This window comes from Falco naumanni, chromosome Z (assembly GCF_017639655.2).
Source record: "Falco naumanni isolate bFalNau1 chromosome Z, bFalNau1.pat, whole genome shotgun sequence".
Taxonomy (NCBI): domain Eukaryota; kingdom Metazoa; phylum Chordata; class Aves; order Falconiformes; family Falconidae; genus Falco; species Falco naumanni.
This window is the reverse complement of record NC_054080.1, coordinates 222,174-245,223: the sequence shown is the minus strand read 5'-3', so window position 1 is coordinate 245,223 and position 23,050 is coordinate 222,174. Positions and strand designations below refer to the sequence as shown.

The window sequence follows — 23,050 nt, the reverse complement described above, 5'->3', positions numbered from 1 at the left end:
GTAACAAAGTAAATAGAATAGGAAATTCCATCTCTCATTGGATATTTAATTATGCAAGATACTGTACCTGTTCTCCAGATTTATGAAATCAAGTTGTCAAGGATGGCATTCAACCCCTTTAGAGTCAGAAATATTTGTGTTGCAGGAATCACGATGCTTTGCTGAAGCAATCTAAATTGCTTAAACCCAAATCCAAACATAAAATGTTTGAAAGAAAAAATTTTTACATCTGCTTCTTAGCACCTGACCTTCAAGATAACATATGGGTAAAAACCAGCATGACGCAAATGAATAAAGCCACACAGGAAAAACAGCTGACATGAAACGAGCCATGAAAAGGCAACCTTTCCTTTCTGTGTTTGTAAAATTGTAATGTACTGGTCCATTATGGGGCTACACTCCACATTACTGTGGAATACAGACATAACCAAAACTCACGTTTTAACTGAACAACCTCTAACAAATATCTGTGTGTCTTACCAGAACACCGTCACTGCAAAATAAAGGGCAAAAGGGGACCTGTTGCTTACCCATTGCAAACACATGAAAGGGAGAAGAGCGAGAGGAGAAGGAGGGAGATACTTCTAGAGAGAAGTTGCATCTCTATTATTGTCCAAAGAACAACACCACTTTTTTTTTCTTCCCCTAAAGCGAAGATGCCAAAGAACTTGGAACTATTTGTATTCTATACTTAGAAGTTACAAGTCCACTTACTTGTCTACATATCTGTTCACCTCTCTCTGGTTTATATTGTCAATAGCCAATTGTAGAAACTCTAAAACCTGAGTGGCAAATTGTTTCTCATCTGATTAACAAGTGTGATTAATACAAAATACAACACAAATTATCAAATATGCAAATTGATAAACATTAGAACAAAGACATTAAAAACCCATTAAAGTTACATATGCTCTCTCCAATACATAGCCGACCAGCTAGCCGCTTCAACTTTAGCCTTGTTTCCGAAGAAAAGAGAATTCCTGAAACACGCTGCCACTAATTTCCTCCCATCTTGTCTCTCTTCCTCACTTCCTTCCCCTGCCTCTGAGCCTGCTGGTCATTTTCCATCAAACAAGAGAGGGAAGCCTCAGAGGAACAAACGACTCAAAACAACTGCCAGGCAGGTAGAGAAAAGCCAGGCAAGTAATAATTCCTGAAAACTACAGCTACAGCACAAGCCCAAGAATTACCCTCTGTGGCTCACCTGCAGCTCCTGGACAGCCTAGCCTACAGATCCCTAGCCTGGAATCAGCCACAGCACATGCTCAGAGAACCAGGAAAGTCAGGAAGGGGGTTTTTTGAGAAACTGAAAGAAAAGCAAACTTCAGGACTGCCTGAAAAGGGGAAATGACAGCAAGTACGGTGTAGGAAGCGTACATCATGGAAGGGTATGGACAGTGCTGAACAGCAGACTAGAGGAGGGAGCAAACACATACACAGAGGTATATTTCAGTACACCACCTGCTCCCGGGATGCCTTGCTAGAGCCATTAATTTAATATTAGAAAGAAAATTGCAAGTACAAAGTGTCTGTCCATAAAAGAACACTACAAAGAGATTGTTATGAATACCTTCAACACCTTCTGCATCTCCTAAGCCAAATTCCTCCAATAGATCTGCAAAACAAATCGGATGCTTTAATAAATACTCCTATCTAGAAAGACTATGAAGCTAAACCCAGAACCACATGAAGTGAACATTACCTGATTTCTGTTGCTTTTTGTTAGGAGAGGTTTCATTCCTTTCCAAAACAGATTCAGAGGTCTTCAGCTGTGAAAGACAATCCAATGACAAAAAAAAAAAATAAATCACACTTAAAGTAACTACATAATATTTAATGAGCAGAACAAGTAGTCAGTCTGACATGAACAAATAGTTACCTGGGAATTGTTGGGTTTCTCCAAAAAGCCTGGAAGTGAAAAATGTTTTAGAAAGTGTTATTTTATTTAATTTTTATTTAATTCATAAAATTTTTACTCCATTCAACATCAGTAGTTTCTACAACTAAGTATTAGTTGCAAGCATTATTTCATCGAGACTGCGATACTTAACATTCAATTTACCTCATCATCCAGCATTTGTATCAGTATACACGAAATGGACAATGCATGCTTCCCATCATGCACCTTGGATTTAAGAAATAATACTCACAGAACTAGGACAATCCATAGGCAGCAATAAGGATTTGCTTGTTAACAAAACAAGATCAAAATACTTACTTTGAGGAGCTGAATCCTGCTTTCTACAAAGATTATTTCAAAAGCCAAAGCTGGTCTGCTGTAATGAATTACCATAAAATAACACTACAAGTTATATAAAATAACAGCTCCATGACCGTGATGTTGAGGGATATTTTCCTTTCCATCGATAGGACAGAGAAAACATGGGTGCAGACATAGAAATCTCATACACATCATTCAATGAGGAAGAATCAAACTAGTTCTTATCAGGTTGTTCTGGTTCAGCTTGCAAGGAAAGAAAAAACCCAAATTACAATTGGTTGTAATCTGCATTTATAGCACAGTTCCAAATAGTTTCATTTTTTTAAAGATTTTTTTCCAACATTAAATCACTTACAAACCCACACAATCTACTGGCCCACCTATATTTCTCAAGTCCTCTGCTTTAGTCATCTTAACAGTTTGAGTCCTCTCATGAAAGAAGCGTATGGAATGTTATTAAGAATGGCTCCATAGCAAAACTTTTGTATTTAAAAAAATAATTAAAAAACAAACAGCATTTGATTTCAGGAAACTTGGTGGTCTAGCAGTATGGAAATACCTTAGCAAGATTATCATAGTCACCTTTTATCCCCTTTTTACACTGATTTTAAACTCATCTTAGTAGATTCATACAAAGCAGACTTTCCTGACAACTACTCGACAAGTAGATTTACAAACTCCCAAGAGCTTTTAAAGTTTTGCTTCCAGCTTACTAAACTAAAACTGGATTAGCTTCTTCAGCTATTCTATTGTACTTAACTACAAGCAGGACCGACCATTTAGTAAAAAGAAATCCTTCAGATAAGAGTTCTACCCCAACAGCAAAACTTCCCTGCCATTCTACACTGCAGATGCTCAAGAGACGGCATCACAAAGTACAGGCAGAAACCCTGAACTTTTAGTCACATTTTAGCTCCTAGGCAAAGCATAACAGAAAGGTATAAAAAAATTAAGGCGAGGGGGAAAAATGCTTAGCCAGATCATACCTTTCTCCTGCTACATTATCATCCAAGAATGTTTAGGTGTTCAGACAGGTCAGCCCTAAACCACATACACTTTCATCACTATGCCACAAGAACCTGAATCCAAAAAAATACAATCACATCCAAAGAACACACATCATGCAAACAAGGTAACTTCCTTTACAGCTTGCCAGCAAGCGCCGTGACAGCTGGTGTTCATTAACAAATACTAAGCACTTCATTGCTATAGCGCGCACCCACACCGTAAGTGCATTCTTAAGGCAGACATCGATAAAAGCTCACTTCAGCCTATACGTGTTTACAGACAAACATTTAGTCCGGTTTGGTTACCGGTGTGGCGCTCCCCTGAAACAATCCGTGAGCGTGCTCCGTGTCTGTCTGCAGCTGGAAGCAACACACCAGGTGATCCTTCTTCCGGACTTTCAGAATCCGTCTGTAGAGCATAAAACACGGGCGTGAGCATCGGTACAAATTCTCAACTCATTTCTATGCAACATGTTCCTGCTAAGCCAACTTGCACAGCATGGAATCACAAAAGCCTTTGATAAGCCCCTTGGAAAGGGCACATCAGGACACAGTATATTGGAAAATCACAGCAGACTTGTGTGTTTTCAGATCTTAGGCAAAAACCTCACAACTCATCTAAACTAGTCTGTCACGCTGGCAAACTGCACAGCCGCAAGAGAGAATTAACACGGTAACTCGAGCTGTGGGTTGCGAACCCGTAACTGCAGGTCTGGGGGGGACCCAACTTTCGGACTGAACTGGTACCCGATACTCAAATTTGTGCTGATGGTCCCCAGGCACACATCTTGCAGTGGGGAGCGAACACATTGCTACTCCCAGTTGCAAGGGTTTGAACAAAGACTATTTGGGCTGAACAAAGACGAGCAAGACAAAGCTTACGGAAACCAAGGCTACCTAAACCCCCCCAATAATATTTTAGCCTTGTATTTTTAAGAAGGAGATGGGGAAGAGTTCCTTCTTCCTCACAAGAAAAGTCAGAGGGGGTAAGCTACAGACTCTGCTCGTTTTTCTTCTTAACCCATTACCACAGACAGAACTAAAAGGGCAAACACAGCCAGCACGTGTGGTATTTCTGTTGAACATTACTTCAAAAAGGGCCAGAAAGGTAGAAAGGCTCTTTTCTGAAGCAGCTCATCATCTAGGCTGCAGACCCTAAGGGCAACCACTGAACACGTCAGCAGAACAGAGTTGTGTGGTGAAAAAGCAACAATCCCGCCAGCCCCGCTGAGGAGCTCAGACTATTTTAAGCAGCAAGAAACTTCACTGCCGCAATACTGTACCAGAAACCCAACTCCAAGGGCCAGCTGCCATGAGACCCCAAATCATTAGCTCGACCTACCTTCATCCCAAGCCCTCGCTGAACAGCTAGCACACAGCACAAGTATTTCAAGGGCCCCCAGTTACAAACATACAGCAGAACCAGGAGAAGGGGAAATAAGCCTCAGCCGCGGCAGGGCCCAAGCTCTGAGTGCTTCTGGATCTCGCTCCCCACCCCCGCCCCCACTGGGAAACCCGGTGTCCTTCACAGGAAATACCTCAGAATCCCAGGGAGATTCAGCATCTTCCTCTTCCTCTGCTCCCACCGCAGTCAGGGCACCTACAAAGGCAGTAAGAGGTGAGACACTGAGCCCTTCTATTTCACTCTGCTTTTCCCCATCACCCCTGCGCCCAAAAGATGCACAGCGGTTCTGTTGCTGAGGACAAACTAAGAAGTGAGTGTTATTCAAGGGTTTCTTCACACCCAGCACACAACATCATGGTATTTCCTTTGGATCGCCACCTCTCCAGCAGGAGATGGCTATGCACAACAGCTGACACAGCTACAAGCAGCACTGAGGACGTGTTTGGGTCACACTCAGGAAAAGGCTCCAGCACGCTGCAGCCCCTGTGGCATACAGAGTTTAGGTCACCTGCTCTCCAGTCCACAGCTCAGAAATTTGCCATTGACTACCACCATCCACTGTACAAGGAAGTACCACAGAAACACCATCCGACACATCTTCACGCTAAAATCACCAAGAAACAATGCTCCTTTTGTAGCACTACCAGAAAAGACCTTCCTTGACTAGCAGTTTTTACCCTGCACCTTCCCAGAAGGTAGACACCTAAGCATTGCCATTTAAAAAGAGGAGAGGCTCACAGCCCAAAATCTCACCCCAAACACACAACTTGTCTCTATCTCAGGGGGCTAACATCTGAATCTCTTCTCTACTAGGCACACGCAAGGCTCAGTCTCAGTAGGTTCCTGGCCAGATTAAACTATCTTCATTTCTCTGTTTTAAGCTAGTCCATTAGGTAAAACTGATTCAGGATTCGCTCTTGTGGAGACATGCACACAAAAAATGGGAAAGGAGCTAGAGACCAGTGAGGGCACCCGTCCTAGCAGAGGGGAACTGCTGGTTCCAGCCTCAGCTAGGACTACTCACACTGTGCCAAATGCAGGCTTATGGTAAAATGCACAGACAGAAGAGCATGTATAGGCACAACACCTGGAATACAGCAGGTTCTGCCAGGCCCGCTCTGTAGCATTTGATCAGCAGCTACACATGCTCTGGTAACATCTACCATACCACACTACTCTCTGGAGACAGACGATGGAAAGTGTGCCTTCTCCTCCTGCTCCAAGACCTGAGGTGAGTACCAGAGTGCTCAGCCCTGACTGACATGGGAATGCTTTCGAGCACACACAAGCGTGGCACTGGAGAGACTTTCTACGTTTTAAAACTGGACAAGGTGAGGCACTGGAACAGAACAGCTTTCTCTCAGATTGACTCAAATCTTTCCCAGGCTTCAGCCAAGAGCAATCACAACTTTTCAGTCTGACAGTACGGGCCAGAAAGGGGAATACTACTGTCACACCCAAGACACTCTAATCCTCCTCTTTTTCAACTGTGCGTTTTGTTCTGATCGGTTCAAGGAGAACACAGCAACAAAACCAAGAATGACACCTGCTCCATGTAGCATCGTTTGGAATCCAAGGCCACAATTTGTTCTTCAGGAACGAATGAAAAGGAACAAAAGCTACTTTCCCTCCTTGCCAATGCCCCACTAGGGTTCACAGGCAAGGGAAAAGCTTACTATTTCAGAAGTCAATCACCATTTCAGTTCATTTACTGTGCATTAATAATTTATAGAGGAAGAACTGGGATCAGTAATCACTAACTCACTTCTCCTCACCAGTGTTGTCTTTGGAAGCACCTGTGGACTTGATGGCTATCATTACAAATAGAGTTTTTCACACCCTCAACACTTGCAGTTTGTAGGTCTTCACCAGTGTCTTCCTTTTCCTGCTCCTTCTCCTCTTCTTCCTGTTCAGGTGATTTTTCCTAAAAGAGATTGACCAAACAGCTGGAAATAGCAGAAAACAAGCACCCTTCTTAGCCACCCATCGACAACTTTAAAAATGCTTTTCCTGTGTAAGACAACAGGGAAATTTTGTTGAGCTTTGTTTTACAAGGCCTTCAGTTTTTCCATGGGAATCTCTGAGGAGACAGCAATGACATTAGCCCTAAGTCATTAGCCCTGGCTCTGCAAAGCTCCTGAGAAGCAATTCTTCATGTCAGCCTAACTCTAGCTTTCATTTCAGTTACATTGTTTTGGAACACGCTCTTCTTCCTCTACTTTGCTCCAGGAAAATCACTAACTTCCTGCTCTCAATCTTACTCAAACTTTTTGGTTCCTCACTTTCAGCCATCACACCCAGGTATTTTACTAAATGGCAATAAATCTTGACAGATAAAAACTGTACATACAACTGAGAAAAAATGAATTTATTTCAGAAAAATTATTACTGCCCTATTTGTTTTCCTGCAAAACCACTGCAACCAATAAAATAATATTGAAAATACTGCCCAATATTATTCTTATACCTAAGAAACTGCTTTGGTTAGGAGTAAAGGCATTTTCTAATATAAAAAAAAGGATGATCAAAAGATGGATATACGTGAAATATTAACAGAAATCCAGTTTACCTTTTGGTTCTTACCTTTATCACCCCTTAGAAAAATACCTTTGTGATTGAATCATCCTTATATAACTTACTTTGGTGCCTGAGTGAAATGCTGCTCTTACATTTTCTTCATGCCTATTCAAGCACAAGTTTTCACTTTCTTGTTTCAGTGCTTCACAGACTTTATTATCTACTTCACATTGCTCTTCTTCTGTATCTTCATCATCCACATGTTCAAGAAAGACAGAGTTTGGTCTTTGACTTTCAAGCCTTGGGTTTTTTCCTGCTGACAAAGAACTATTATCACTTTCAAAGCCATTACTGAAGCTTGACTTTTTCTCCTTAAGACCACAACTATCTGAGAGAAGCTGAAGTGTCTTTTTTCCAGTTTGTCATCTTAGATTCTGCAAAAAGGGAGTCATCATTTCTGTGAAACTTCACCTGAATCATGCTTTTCTTGTTCCAACTTTCTTGTTTATCTTGCAAATTATATTAGATTTTGAAAGACAGTTTGCTTTGGTACTGACTTGCAAGATACTTCATTATTCACCGTCTTTGGAGACATGGCAGTTATGTCAAAACAACAAAAGGAGTTATGGAAATGGCAACAGGCATGTTACCAGATTAATGGAGTATTCTGGGAATGTCTGGAAAAGGAACCAAGTCAAGGATGGGCAGGATGGAGGAAGGACTTGGCCAGGGACAAAGGCTTAGGAGGGGATTAATAACTTCATTTTAACAACCATGACTTATTTTTTCTGAAGTGACCAAGTGCTGTGTTTTCAAAATGCTACTTTTCTCATTTACTAAAGGAAAAGAATTGTTTAAAAAACTACTCTAGCAAATCTACTTTTATATATTAGTATACTATGCAATCTTTTCCAAATAGCTTACTGTTTCTTCCTGAACTGCTGGGAAACATTCATTAACAATGTCAAATTTGGCTTCTGCAGCTTCTGTAAATAAATGATTTTTTTTTTTTTTAGAACACTAACGACAACAACAAATCCTTTGGTCACATCAAATCTTGAACCACTAAATGTAATCAGGCTGTCCTTTTGATAAGTGGTCAGGTGTTGGCTCCATCCTATACTTCTAACTACAAAAACACTCCTCACATACGCAATTCAGTGAGTATTTCACCCCCCAAAATACCATGCAGGCACCCTTCTGAAAATTGTTTCCAAAACTATGGTTACATGCATAGCAGTTTTAAAAATCTGGGTTTAGTATTTTGTAGTACTTCAGTAAAATTCAGTTATATTTAAGATCGCAGCTTCTGGATGCTTACTTGCAAGTGTGCACAAGGGAAGTAACTGTTAAGAACCCTAGGTTTAATGCATTAATTAGTCCCTGCAAGTACACTTACCAGATATCCTTAAATTTCAAAAACATGCCATAAAAATGCATAATTTATATTTAAATCAGTGCAAGAAAATGAAATCATGTTAAAACTAAACATGCTTGCACCTCCAGTATTACAGAGTAGGTTGAACTAGAACACTGGTTCCTCATCGCTGCAGAATCCCAGAGCAACAGAACAGCTGCTCCACACATCACTGCAGAAGTTAATAGTTCTTCAGAACACTAGCAAAATAAAGTAGGCCTGAGAGCTTGTAGCCGACAAAAAGAATACTACCTAAGCATTCAAAAAAGAGGGAAAACATTGCAGTGTGAGATTACGTGCAAGCACAGAATGCCCACCTCAACTAGAAGAAAAAAAGATGACCCATTTTGAGTAACTCATCCGCTGAGCACTCTTGAGTAACCTGATGAGGAGGAAAGGAGAACTAGGTGATGAAGGATTTCAGTACACCTTCATTAAAAAAGTGCCCGTTATCAGTTAGGATTCTATCACAAAATTTACAGGAAACATTAACGAGTGTTTGCGGGGAAGAACCCAGAACAGCCGTGTTATATTAGTAACTTATAAACTTAAAATCCGACTCAAATGACCAAGAACAAATAATACTGTGGTGGTTTATCTCGTCGCTATTGCTCTTTTGCCCTCAAACCACAAATCTACTGCAATGCTCTGCCAACAGCTACAGGTCTTTTAGGAGAAAAAACTCTCAGCAGACAGAAAGGTCTGGCAGTGTCAGCGACCTGCTTCTCCAGGGAGAAAACAATAATGGCTAGTACGAACTGTAGTTTCTTTTCAATCCCCCAAGAAAAGTTGCCTCAGATCACTATATTTTTATAGGACCTTCTACTGTAAGTACAACCATACCTTGGGAGGTCAAAATCGAGTTCTTCCTCAGAAAGTATGCCAACTGACAATCACTCCCCTCTTTCCTCCAAGCTTCTTAAAAAAGTAAAGCAAAATGAGTACTGTGTCGTCTCCAATCATTCCTCAGGTAATGTGCTGGGTATGTTTAAAGTCTTACCTGATTGAGTCTCCTTGCGACAAGTCATCTATTGCTGTTCAAACACGAATTGACATGTTGAAATTAGATTTGGCATGCTAAAAATTAACCAGCACATACAAACATTTAACCTGGACATGTCATTAACATGTACATGTCATAACAGAATGAAACTTTGGGGAGTCAACTTAACGTAAGACAGCATGAATGAATGCATGCATTTCCAAACAACTGCTTTTTCAAGTCACACTGAATTGACAAAACAAAAAAGACTAGAGTTTTATCTCCTTTGAACTTTTATACCTAAAAGTTTAAGAACTACCTCTAAACTAAAAAAAAAACAGCATAGCATGAATATGCTACGTTAATAAACAGGTAACAAAATACTGGTGCTTTAGCAAGACAGTAAATAAATGAACTGCTGAAGTACTCATACTGCACACACAAGCACACACTATTGACAGAGATTTTACTGGTTTATATACTATACTAGCTGGTGCTCTACCCACTTACAGGTTATCCTGAAAAGGTAAAAAACATCAAAAAGCATAACCAAGATCTAAAGCTTATCCTCAGGTAGAAGAATCCCCAGCAGTTCTGTATGCTGCACCAAAAAGGGTATTCAACAGGCAAGACAGGCGTAACCAGGGCATTCTATACTACGCTCCAAGCTTTCATCCATGTTAAGACAGCAACTTGCCATAGGATCACAGGATAAATCAGGTCACAAGGGACCTCGGCAAGTCTCTCAGCCAACCGCCTCCTCAAAGCAGACTCGGCTCTGAGGTCAGATAAGGCTCACAGGGCTTTATCCACTCTGATCTTGAACCATTCAAGGAGGGAGACTGCACAACCTCTCTGTTTTACTGTTCTCACCATGGTGAAGCTGCCCACATTCCATTAGAAATTCTCTTGTTTCCATTTATGCCTCTTGTACCTTTGCTTCATGTGACGCACCACTGGGAGGCACCTGTCTCTGTCTTCTCTTTACACGTACTGGAAGCTGCTGCTGGGTCCCCTTCAAAGTCATCTCTTCTCTACACTGAACAAGCCCAGTTCCCCCAGTCTCTCCCCAAAAGGCAAGTAGTCCTGCTCCTGGCAAAGTTTGATGGCCCTCCACTGAACTCGCTCACGGATGAAAGACCACTCTCTCTTGCACTGGGGGCTCAAAATTATACCCAGGGAGCTGGACACAACCCAGGGACTGCCAAGTAGCGGTGTACAATCCCCTCCCTCAGTCCCCTGGCTATGCTGCTCTTCATACAGCCCAGGACACCGTTAACCTTCTCAGCCGGCAGGGCACCCTGCTGGCTCATTCTCAGCTCACTTTCTGCCAAGACCCTCTGGCTATTCCCAGCAAAGCAGCTCTCCAGCCAGGCAGCTCCAGCACGTGCTGTAGCAAACGGTTGTTCCTTTCCATGTGCAGGACTTGGCATCTGCCCTTGTTGAATTCTGTTAAGACAGGCCTGACAGTCCATTTACCCAGCTTGTCAAGATCCCTCCGAATGGCAGCGTGGCCCAGATGCACATGTTGCAAACTCAACGACAGCGCACTCTAGCACACCACTGATGTACTAAAGAAATCTGAACTCTAGGAATCCAGCCTGAAGAGTGCGAAAACCTCTCAATTACCAACAACTAAGATGAAATAAAAGGCCTCTTCAATTCCCTGGACAGAAAGGAAAAAAAAACCAAATAGAGCACTCCACATCGTCATCATATTCAGCATTCCTCCAGTTCCTCGATAATTAGTCTCTCGTCTAACATATCATTCACAAACTGAAGTAGCTTGCTTATTAAATAGGAGATCTGGCTGGCCCTTCCATAAAGTTGTATGATGACAGCAAACCGCAGGTCTTAGACAAAATCATAAAAGGAAAAGAAAACCAAAGGGCATATCGTGCTTGAGTAAGTTATCTGAACTTTTGCTTTCCATGGATCAGTAACTTTAAGCAAATGATCAAAAACCAGTTTCCCATTCTCCCTTTAAAAAGCAAGAGAGAAAGTTTATGACGCTAGTTTTCAAGACAGATCTTGATGCCCCCTACTGTAGAAATGGGATCTAGAAAAGTAGCTATCTAGGGATCACCTTGTTTCTACTTTAAAATTGAAGTCCATTTTCATTTTGGAGTAACAGAAGAGCATTTTTTTTTTTAATATTATTTACTATCAACTAATGAACACAAAGCTCATCACTCAATTCAGTAATAAAGGACCCATGCAAAACACGTAAACAAAAAGCGCCCAAAGCCTGCTCTCAAACCTAATTTATAAAACCAAAACCATCAGAATAGAGACCTCCAAGATAATAAACATCACAGGTGTGTTAGTATTTGTACATCACACAACATGTTCCATAGTTGAAATGCTACTGTATAGAATACCTTTCTTTGTTTTTCCTGTTCTTGATGTCTGGCTAGCAGATTGTGGCATTCCTATATCCATTTAGGGAAAGGCGTGTCAAGGACAGACCAAACAAGGGCACCAGAATAAATGTGAATTCCCAGAAATCTGGAAAACATAACCAGTACATTAACAAAGCTATAGCAATGGGAGAATGTACTGTGAACGTCAGCCTACTCTACAGTTACAAGAAGTAGAAGCCAAACCTATCACAACCTACAGAACTCTACTCTTAAGGGACAGTGTCAAACAGTGTAACTTAATTTACTTGCTCCATTGTAAAATACCTATATTCCAATATTTTGAAACACCGATACAGATTCTTGGAAGTTTACTGTACTGCCAACTTTGTATTTCTCTCAGCTTGACTAGTCCTTGCTCAGCACTGACTGCCAATGCAATTCCTTCATATTTGTAGAGTGTTTTATACGTACGGCACACTTAAAATCCCTCTGTCTAAGCATCCCAAAAATCTGTAGGTGCCAACAAACTTTGGAGATACACTAGCCAGTTGTGTCGATGGTGCCGGATGCAAACACAGCCCCCTCCTACCTCAGTTTGAAGGTAAAAGCCCTGCATATATTGATTTGACCATGCTGAACTGTTCACATAGAGAAGCTACGCTACCAGCCAGAACGCAGGCATGACAAGCAGTCAGAGTGAATACCCTGTTCCCCCAGGGCTATAGGGCGGGCCACAACTGGACCAAAACGGGTGCACTGACTGGTGTGAGTGTCATGCATGTGTGCTTGTGTGTATACGCGTGTCTATGTGTTGTGGAACAGAAGCTTTAGAATATAAATCACCATCCGCCTGCTCTACCTATCCTACTTAGTAAAATTTTATTTTTTATATCAATGAATGGTGTGGTTGTTATTGCAGCTACCCAACACCACATGTCTTTGTGACAAGGCCATAACATTTGCCTCAGAGCAACAGGGAGTCCTGCTTATATTGATGTTACCACAAATACATGGAATGGATGTGGCAAGAGGACTCCTATCAAAAAACACACATGTAAGAGTTAAAAAAAGGACCTCAAGATTGTTTCTCATTCCTTCTCCATTTCTCAATTTTCTTAAAAGGTGATACAGCAGATATAAAGCACACTGAAGCACTCGTTTCTTTTCCAAGAGCTCTAAGACAAAAACCCAATGGTTTCTGTAGGAACAATACACCAATACATAGTGCAGCAGCTAAAAAAAGCTGCCACTGAAGACATACTAGAAATCTGAACCCTCGCTTTTAGAAAAAATGCATAATTACTTTTTGCCAAAGAAATTCCAACTTCAAATCTGAAAAGTCTGTCTTTCGATATACTAGAGGTGGAAGCCATTCATTTGGAGGTTTTTGCAAGTCTGTCTGTAATCAACAAAAAGGTTCATGTTCTGACAAAAAGTAAACACTCAAATAAGCATGAGCTAACTTCTTAAATATACCGACTTGCTCACTAGAGGTGAATATTTTGAACAATGTTCAACAAGTGCAAAAGTAGCAAAAGGAGGAAGGACTACATTGAAGATCCCAGAAAAATAGGAATGAAGAGCAAGATTAAAACAAAGAATTCAAAGTGGGTATTCCTCCGTTGTCTCACGATCAGTTGAGCTTCTCCTCTAACAGGGGCTTCAAAGCTTCCACTGCAGCCTGTCAAAGGGACTCAGGATGCAGGACCTGCCCTTTGTGTGTGCAAGCAAGAGACTGCAGAATCAATGCCACCAAGTGTTCCCTGCATGCTACTAATCCCTCTCACTCAACAGGCCGGGGTCATTTTCTAGGAGACTGAGCATAAGAAGAAAAAGATTCGTACTACTCAAGAAAAACAAGCCCTACTATAAACAGTTTGAGACCACAGCACACTCTTTCTCCTCCCAAGTCCTTAACCCACATAAATATTCTCTTCACACTTACTAGGCCTCTTCAAGTGAGGATTTCCCATAACATTGTGGACTTACGCTAGTAGTATTACTGTCTTCAAGTAACTGAGCAAATTACTTGGTTCAAGAACCCGTATTTCCCTGAGGGCATATTAATTTTGGAATCACACAACAGTATTATTCTTCAAGCCACATATTTTAAAATAACCCAGGCCTGTCAGTCATCACAATGTGGTACCACAGCAATTATATATGTGCACAGGAGGCAGCCACAGAGTGCTGTTTGGGTAAAAGCAACATTTTGTTGATTAAACTACCTGTACCAAGCCCTTTCCAAAAACAAAATAAAATATAAAAACCTCCGCATCTTCCTTCAGTCTATCAAGAAACTTTACACATCGCTGACTAGATCAAAATAACTATTCCTAAGTCAAAGGAATGAAGTTTGGCTCTAAATTAAATTCCCCTATCTGGGAAAAGTGAATTCGGAAAAATATGTCATGAAATATGAGCAAAAACACGGGATATTTAAAAAAGGAGTAATAAACTGTGTTTGAACACTGTCTGCTGCCCATTTGCCACAAAGTTCTGATGTAACACCCTTAAAAAAACCAGAAAGGATAGAACTTCCCACCATAGGGCCTGAGATGTAAAGTACAAGACAGTTCGTTCTATATTAAAAGATTAGTTTTCTAAGATTCCTCTAGGGCTATATGAGCTCATAAGCATAGACTGGATCTTAAAAATTAAGGAGTGGTGGTTTTTTTTTAAATTTAAAATGAACTCACTGAAGGAGCTGATTTTTTGATAACAAGGCAATTCAATTGTTTTTCTGGATCACAGGTTAATGTGGACTTTTTAACGTTTATTTCATAAAATTACTGGAAGTAAAGGTGTTATTTATTTTTACTGGAAATCAAACTACGTCCATGAAGATACAGTACACACAGAAGTTGCATTATTGTTTCTAACAAAGTGACTTTTCCAAGACGATTTTTCCTAAGTATGTCTCTACAGCACCTACACAGAAACAATCGTAACTGATGCTGAGAAATAAGACAACTCACTAAAGCAGCTTAGTGCAGGTGAAACTATTAATATTAAAACACCACTGCACAAACTCAGTGGATATCAACAAGACATGTACAGTCCTGCTAACTCATCTGTTGCTTCCCAACTACAGGAAGATGAACAACTACTCAGGATGAACCTACTGCTTTTGCAATTCGTTTTCACAATCTGAATGGCCATCTACAGGTACAAGTACACACCCCAAAACCAAAACCACTCTCACCTAGCTCCTTCCCTGTCCCCCTTCTCTCTCTGTATGAAAACCTATACAGATGGGCAATCTGGCAGGCAGAACGCAACAACCCGGTACGTGGGCCCGTAGCACACAAACCGCAGCTGCCTTCACCCCTGACAAGAAGCACCTCCAACCAGCAACAAGTCAGCATATTCACAAAGCTTCTTGCGCTACCCCACCTGATGCCTCCACTAAAGTCAATGGTGAACAACAGTGAGCGCTGACAACACAAACCCCCTAAAGAAAAGGCCACAGTGATTTTCCTCGTGAGCTCCTGCATGATTAAAGATCCTACCTCCTCTGTCCACAGCAGGTGCACCCAACGTCAAGCCAGCAGCTCTGGCCCGGTGAGGAATGCCAGGTACTGTGTCGCCTTGTGCACCACCTTCGTCTCTGCCTCCCCGGAATGCGTATGCCACCAGTTGTTTACAAAGACTATATAGGGAAAGAGAAGAACCATATTTGGTAAAAACAACCACATACTTGCTTATACAGTTTAATAGAACAGTTAACAGCCACTTATCCACCCTACACGTATTCATAGCCGTATGAATTCGTATACTTGTATGCATTCACTGAGAGTAATACACACAGAACTTACTGCACGACTACTACATACTTCAATATTCACTACAGTCATGTTCACTCTAGAGGTGCATATCGACACCTACGAAGCTATTAGCTCCAGCTCGGCACAGTATTTTCAGCTTAGCTGTTAAGCACACATAACCACCTCAGAGAAGGGATACACACAGGTACAAAGCTATCCATAAGAGGGGTGAAACCGCTCCAGATTTTAACAAAAGGGATATGTTAGATCTTGGAAAACTGAAGGATGGTAGTTCCTGGTGATTGTAGTGGAAGTCAGTAAGGACAATGGTGCTGGTCTGAGGAGAGGACTGACATGCGTTTCAGTTTGCCACGTTCTACCTCTGGGTAACTGTAGGATACAGACATGTTTTAGAGTTTGTATTGGGCAGGTGCAAGTTTAGCATCAAAACTTGAAATCTAACAGACAATTCGGGGCGGAAATTTTCTTCAACATCCAGATTAATAGTAGACACAGGGAACGATACGTATCAGAAGACGTCACTGAGCACAGCTTCAGGACAGCTTTCAACACACCATTAAACCTTGCTGCTATTACCGAAAACATTCAAAAGCCACACTGACAACTGACAACCTATTCTAACAATAAAGTCAAAAATTTACCTAGAATATCCATGAGTAACAGCATAATCCTCAGCTGTCCATCCGTTAGTGCCTTTATGGAAAAGATCAGCACCATATTGAAGAAGAACTTTTATTAAATTAAGCTGTCCACCAGATGCTGCAGTCATAAGTGGGGTTCTGAAACACCAAAAATATGTTATGAAGTAGATCATTTGACACAGACACTGTAATTATTTTTATTCCTATTTGCTCTCAAAAACTACTTTCCTCATTACTGAATGAGCAAAAGAAAAAGCAGTTTTCATTAAATATTAAGAGCAACCATAAAATACAAGAGGGAGTCAAAACAACCAAACCTTCAATCTTCAGACAAAGCTTCCACATAGACAACACTCACATACAAACTATGCCACTATGCAGGAGATGTTTTTTCAAATTGAGGCAGTGCTGCTGAGCTAACAGCATGTTTCCTGCCAGAAGGGCCACCACAGACAATGCCTTCTTGTAATCCTCAACGAGGAAAGCACCCACTGAGGTATGACAACAGCCAAGTAGCAGATGTGCTTTCACAAGTCACACAGAAATAGCTGCTATGTGGCTCCCTGGGTTTTTTTTCAGAGCTCACTCTCATGCCTCTGATTAATCCAACCTAAAGAATACTAAAGAGACCCATGCAGTTTTGACAAACCACTCACCTTTCACAGTGATCTCGAGCATGCACATCAGCTCCTTTCTGCAGAAGAAACTCTGCTATATCTTCATGATGTTCAGAGATAGCAAGAATAAGCAGAGTGTTTCCCTCCTGAAAGGGCAGATAAATACATTTAAAAATAAAAGTAAAAAAAAACAAACAACCCTACAAGAGAAAGACTAATACAACTTCTTGAAAGAACTTCTTCAACAAACACAAAAATTTACCTTATTCCGAGCATCAATATTGGCATTATGCTCAAGTAACAGCCCCGCTACAGTTGTATTAGGAGATCGGACAGCAAGGTGAAGGGCAGTGTTGCCATCAGCATCTGCCAGATGTGGGTTGGCACCGTGCTCTAGCAGAATAGCTACACATTCTTCTTGCTGGCACTGTACTGCCTGGGAACAACACGCAAAAAAAGGAAGAACTGCCAGCACTCTGTTACAATTGCCCCAGCTTCCCAATGCTGGAAAATAAGAGCACCTACAAAGCTGAGCTAACATATGCCTATTCCACGCTGATTACCAGATGCATGCTTCTACGCAGAGCTGTGTAAAGAATCCTACCAGCCACCTCTCATTTAATGCACAGTTGACAAGCCCCACTTGAAAGAGCATAACATATTCCACATACCTTCATCAGCGGCGATCTGTTATCACTGTCAGTAAGATTTAGTTTACACTTGTTTTCTATGAGATATGTAACAACATTCACATGGCCATTCGCAGAAGCAAGATGCAGAGGTGTCCTAAAAATTAAACATATTAAATTAGCACAAACAGACAACTAGAGAAATAATTTCAGGCTCTGATAAATTGATATGACCACAAGTTTCACTTTGCACAAAGCAAGCTTAAGAAATGATTTCTCATTCCGTTACCAGTAACAGCAGTTGCGCACCAAACACCTGAGACTGGCCAGCAAAACCCCTCCGCAGCATCTGCTTAGTAAGGTGCCATTTCCTTCACTCTAGAACTTAATCTGCACAGATTCCTGTGCCCAGGTGTTGGTCACTGCCTCCAGCAGGACTACACCTGTGGCACAGCAAAAAAGACCAAAGTTTGGGAATCTGAGAACTATGGCAAGCAACCCTCTAAGTTCTATAATTATTCATGTGCCAGAAGTATCAGAGATGTAGATGGACTTTATATAAAGAGTATTAGCATTTCCCTACACTTCAAGAATTTCTGCTTTTTCTCTAGCTTGCTTACTACTGCAACAAAAGCAAGTACTCACTTGCACCAAAGTGCCCCCCATAACATGCAGCGAACCAGACAGAACACTGTAATCCTGAGTACAGGAAAGTAATACCTGATCCTTCAGATATGTATAACTACAATAGTCATAATAAGCCTACTACAGAGGAAGTCCTCTCCAGGGAGGGAATACTGTGTTTCCATAATACATGACCAGCATAAGAAAATGAAACTCTTTTCTTCAAGTTAAAGCCTTGCCAGAGGGAAAAAAAAAAACAACCAACAACAACAACAAAAACCAAAACACTCCTTCAAACCACAGAACATCTTAGGTCTGATGTCAATTAACCAGCCTACTTATACTGAAAGAAATTGCCCAGAAAGTCCTTGCATGTGTTTTCCCCTAAATCAGAGGCACAAATCAGCACAAGCTTCACTCTGTGCAAAAGCAAAGCACCTCCTGCTCTGCAGGACACCTGTCCCAAGAGAGCAGAAGACAAGCTAGAAAACAGCTGGGACCTTCCTCCCTTGAAGGTGATGCAGTAACAATCCCACAGTTCCTCAAGAACTGAGGGGAACACCAGCACTAGTTCTGAACCACATCGCTGTAGGTAGGTCCTTCTCTGTATTTAGGAAAGCTCAACTAGCCTTGCAATTGTTTTGGTACCTTGCTGAGACAGGAGCACAACAGCTCCCTGGCTAAGTGGGAATGGAAAGGGAGAGGTACACAAATGCAGTGGCAGGTGATGCAGAAACACAGTAATCTGTAACACAGATAGTTGTTACAGGGCAGCTGACATCCTCCTCCACTGCAACAAAGATGAGGATGAGAGAAATACAGAAAACTTCAAAGAATTTGTAATGTCTTGCTACAGACAGGGAACAGACTGGAGCATTGACAGAGGAGTAGCTCAAGAGCAACTACCGCCACTTTTTGAGAAATTTCCACGGAAACATGCAGGATTCTTCATCTCTGAAGAAATGACTGGCTGAGATTATCTGAAAGCTAACCAGGACTGGTTATGAAGGAGTCCACAATCATCTGAAAGCTGCTACTACCAACCACTAGGAAGCATGACAGACGTGAAGTAGTCACGATCAGCTCTGCAAACAGAAAAGCCTTCAGAAAACTTGTGGACTTGTTGCTGTCCTCCTCAACCAAGCCTCTCAGTCTGTCAACAGGAGACAGCTCTGCTTGGAGCAAGGCCTGCTGTGTTCCACAGAAGATCCACTTCAGGGAACAGGCTGGCAGAGAACACCAGTGTTCAGGGTTGCCTGTCCCTGCAAGAGGCCTCCAGTAACACCAAAGTTCTTCCGCCACCCAGCCCTGGGGACACTGCCCAGATTCTGTTCCTGCTCCTGCTGCTGCTACGCTGATCACCTACAGAGTAGAAGAGAAGTGCTGATGCTGAGCAGCCACGAAACAACCCCACTGGGAAACAGCAGGTTGGCAGTACGCACTTTGAATGGCCCTTGAGCCGACAACCCAGCAGCTACAAGCCAAGCAATGAAAGTGCTGGAGTTCAGTCTGACAGGCAGCTGACAGGGTAAATCTCCCTTAGCAATGAGCTCTGACCCAGGACGATGACTAGCTGGCATTGTGCCTGCAGTGCTTCCAACTCTGTGCTGACTTTTGCCCGTCTCTGTCAGTGAGGCTGAAGGTTTGGCTAGACCACCTCTGAAAGCTGCCTGCTCCTAACTGATGCTGTATCAAGCACACTTTCGGGAGGTCTTATGGGCTACAGGACCCGCTTCATGGAAGGAACCTGTTGGTGTGATCCTTGCCATGTTCCTGGTGCAGGATTTTGCTTTTGGAAATCCTGAGGAGCAAAACCGAGATATTCATACAACCAATGCACACATTATGCCGTTACTTTGCATTATTTCCTATTCTTCACCTCTATTTCCAATGATACCAAGTCTTCCAACACGAAGCCCTGAAACGCAACTGCATCTGGTGGTCACTCACAACACACATCACACCCACAAGCACTAAGAGGGCACAGGTGGCCTTGCAACCCCCATGGCTGGTACAGGGTGCAGTGGCTGCAGCAAGTAGGCAGGCTCTGTCCACCGAATTGCTCTCAGCCTCGCTTTTCAGCACTGGGCATTATCATGGCAAAACCACCACAGTGCTCATCACAGTATGCTGCCTTTTCTTTCTTCCCTCCCTCTCCCCCCTGCCCCCGGCTTGTTTTTTACAGTTTGTGACTGTATTTGTCCTGTTATAACACTGCTAATTGCCTGGCACACAGAAGGAAACCCTTCAGAGGAAAAAAAGCTTTCTAGACAAGATGAACTTGAAACGCAAAAACTAGCGAAATTTCATACCAGGGTCTGCTAAGAGCTGGTGACTGACTGCTGAGTGAATCAGTAAGCAGTAAGAAGAAAAAGAGAGAAACTTTCCGAACTATTTCCATAAATGCCATCGGGCACCTTGACTCTGGCAGCTGAATTATGCACAAAAGTGCACTCAAGCCACCTTAAATGGCATCCCCCACCTGCAGCTGCATAAACAAATACTGGCTGGCAACACTCAGGCACACAGCCCACGTGCTGACTGACTGCACTCTTCATTGCCTTCCTACAAATCTAGACAGTTTCAGGTGTTTTCAGGGCAATAAGCTAGCTGGCTGGCAAAAGTCCAGTCTTCAGAAAAGACAGTGCAGGATGCTGAAGTACTCTGATTAAACCAGCATCTCCTCTGAATGTCATGGATGTTTTGACTCAGTCTTTTCAGAAAAGGCATTAACAGCTCGCTCGACACATCCAAGACCCAAAAACTTCAGCTGATTCCCTTAGGCTTACGGTGGATCATGAGGAGCTATGCTGCAGCCCAGGGCTTCTCCCTAAGATAAAACTGCCAAGTACTTGCTGTGCTTGACTCAAAAGCACACATCCTAACACCTGCCAGAAGCAGCAGCTTCCTCTGCATGGCACTGCCCAGATCTTCCAAACCAAGGCACTAATGAGCTGTACCAAGGCCACAGAGCAAACAGCAAAGTAACTGCCACCTAAAATCAGACTGATGTTGCTTTTGGCTGCAACATCACAGTCACAAAAGGCACATCAGGCAACCGTCCACACAGCACCAATACACAGCACATTTACCCTTTCCTAAACGCAGTGCCTACCCCTCTTTTACTCCCAGCTGAGGCAGTGCAGCTTTCTCAGCTCAACTACTAACCCCGCACGCTGAGGCCTCCGAGGTGCATGCACTCTGCCTTCCAAGCCTGCCTGGAGAATGGCCGTGAGGCTCCTTCTGCAACCCGCCCTGGCCAGGCTGCTGCCGGCCCCCTGCCGCTCCTGCGCCCCCAGGCAAGGCAACACCCCCGGGAACGAGGGCACGGAGGGGGCCGGGGCAAAGACGGGGGATGCTCGGCCGACTCCAAGGGCTCCTGGCAGCACAGGCCTGGCTCCCCGCCCAGGCTGAGGCTCCCCGCAGCGATGCTGCCGTTCGCTCCCAGCGCCCTTGAGCTGCACCTGCGGGTCCCGGCGCTGCCCGCAACCCCCCCCCACCCCCCCCCCAGCACCGCCCGCCGCTGCTGCCCCCCGCCGCTTACCGCCCGCCGCTGCTGCCCCCGCCGCTTACCGCTCCGCCGCGTCCCGCTCGTCGATGCCGCATTTCTTCAGTCTCTGCCGCACCTGACCCAGGTCGCCACGGGCGGCCGCACGGTGCAGCTTGCCCAGGTCCTTCAGCCGGAGCTCGTAGGCACCGGTGGGGAAGGGCTTGGCGGAGCTGCCGGACGCTGCCGGCCGCTACTTCTTCCTCCTCCCGAACCCGAAAAACCTCTTCATCCCGCGGCACGGTCCCGCCTCAGGGAAGAGATGGCGGGAGGCACGCGGCGGGCTGCGGCAGGCCCGGGGATCGGGGGGTCCCGGGGCTGGGCATCGGGGGATCGGGGGGCCCCCCGGGGCAGGGACGGGGGATCGGGGCCCCGGGCAGCGGCCCGGTACGGTTTTCTACGGAGCGAACCACCAGAGGGCGGGAAGCCGAGCGCACAGGCTGCTCCTCAGCGCGGCAGCGGCGGACAGCGCCCCCTCACCGCGGGCTCTGCTGGCGGGGGCGGGGCTGCTCCGGCGCGTGTCGCAGCGCGAGTGACGTCACTTCCTGCCCCGCGGTGCCCGGCGGCTCCCGCGCGGTGCCCGGCCGCGGCGCTGCCGAGCGGGGCCGGGGGCAGGGGCAGCGAGAGGCCCGGCGGGTGGCGGCGGCGCTGCGCCCCCCGCAGAGCACTCGGGCCGCTGTCGGGAAGCCGGGGGGGTGCCGGCGTACCGGGCAGCAGCAGCTCCCCGCTGGCCCCGGTCACGCGGGGCGGCTCGGGCTCGAGTTGGTTTTAAAAGAAAATGGCTCAAACTGGGAAAGCGCTTGTCGTTCAGGGCAAGGGCATCTCGTCAGGGAGTTATGGCCAAAACAGTTCTCGACGCAATTCGCCTCCTAGTTTGTTGAGCAGTCCTGCTTGTGTGCCATCGTTAGCCCTGGGCAAATGGATGCCAAAGGAACAAACAGCAAGGGTTAATATAGCGGGAGGGGCGGGGGGGGCCGGTAGGCATCATCTAGTTACCTGCCTTGCCAGGACAGGGTCAGAAAGTTACTTTCCAGTAAACGTGGCCGAGCTGGCACTGCCACAAAAGAACACAAAGTGCACTGAGGGTATGGAAATGTGGTCCAGAAATCAAGACAGGTCGTGCCTTTGGTATAGATAAGTTGGGAACCATCCTCCGTGTTGTACTGCTGTGGTGATGGCACGAAGTAGTTCAGCGTGGTGAAACCTTACTATAAGTACCATATGGTTTTGGGGTGATGTCACAGGCCAGTATACCCTAGATGGTTTGACTCATGGAACACCTTGCCAGCACA

General features: G+C 44.0%; 1 protein-coding gene across 1 annotated transcript; it reads right to left on the bottom strand.

The window, feature by feature from the left end:
* Nucleotides 1-9,460: 9,460 nt before the first annotated feature.
* On the bottom strand, nt 9,461-22,005 carry LOC121081199 (putative ankyrin repeat domain-containing protein 20A5). The gene is given in 8 exon segments (XM_040580031.1): nt 9,461-9,485; nt 9,568-9,601; nt 15,425-15,564; nt 16,342-16,479; nt 16,998-17,104; nt 17,221-17,394; nt 17,630-17,744; nt 21,785-22,005. Coding segments are annotated over 8 exon segments (939 nt in total). The 5' UTR covers nt 21,991-22,005.
* Nucleotides 22,006-23,050: the final 1,045 nt, after the last annotated feature.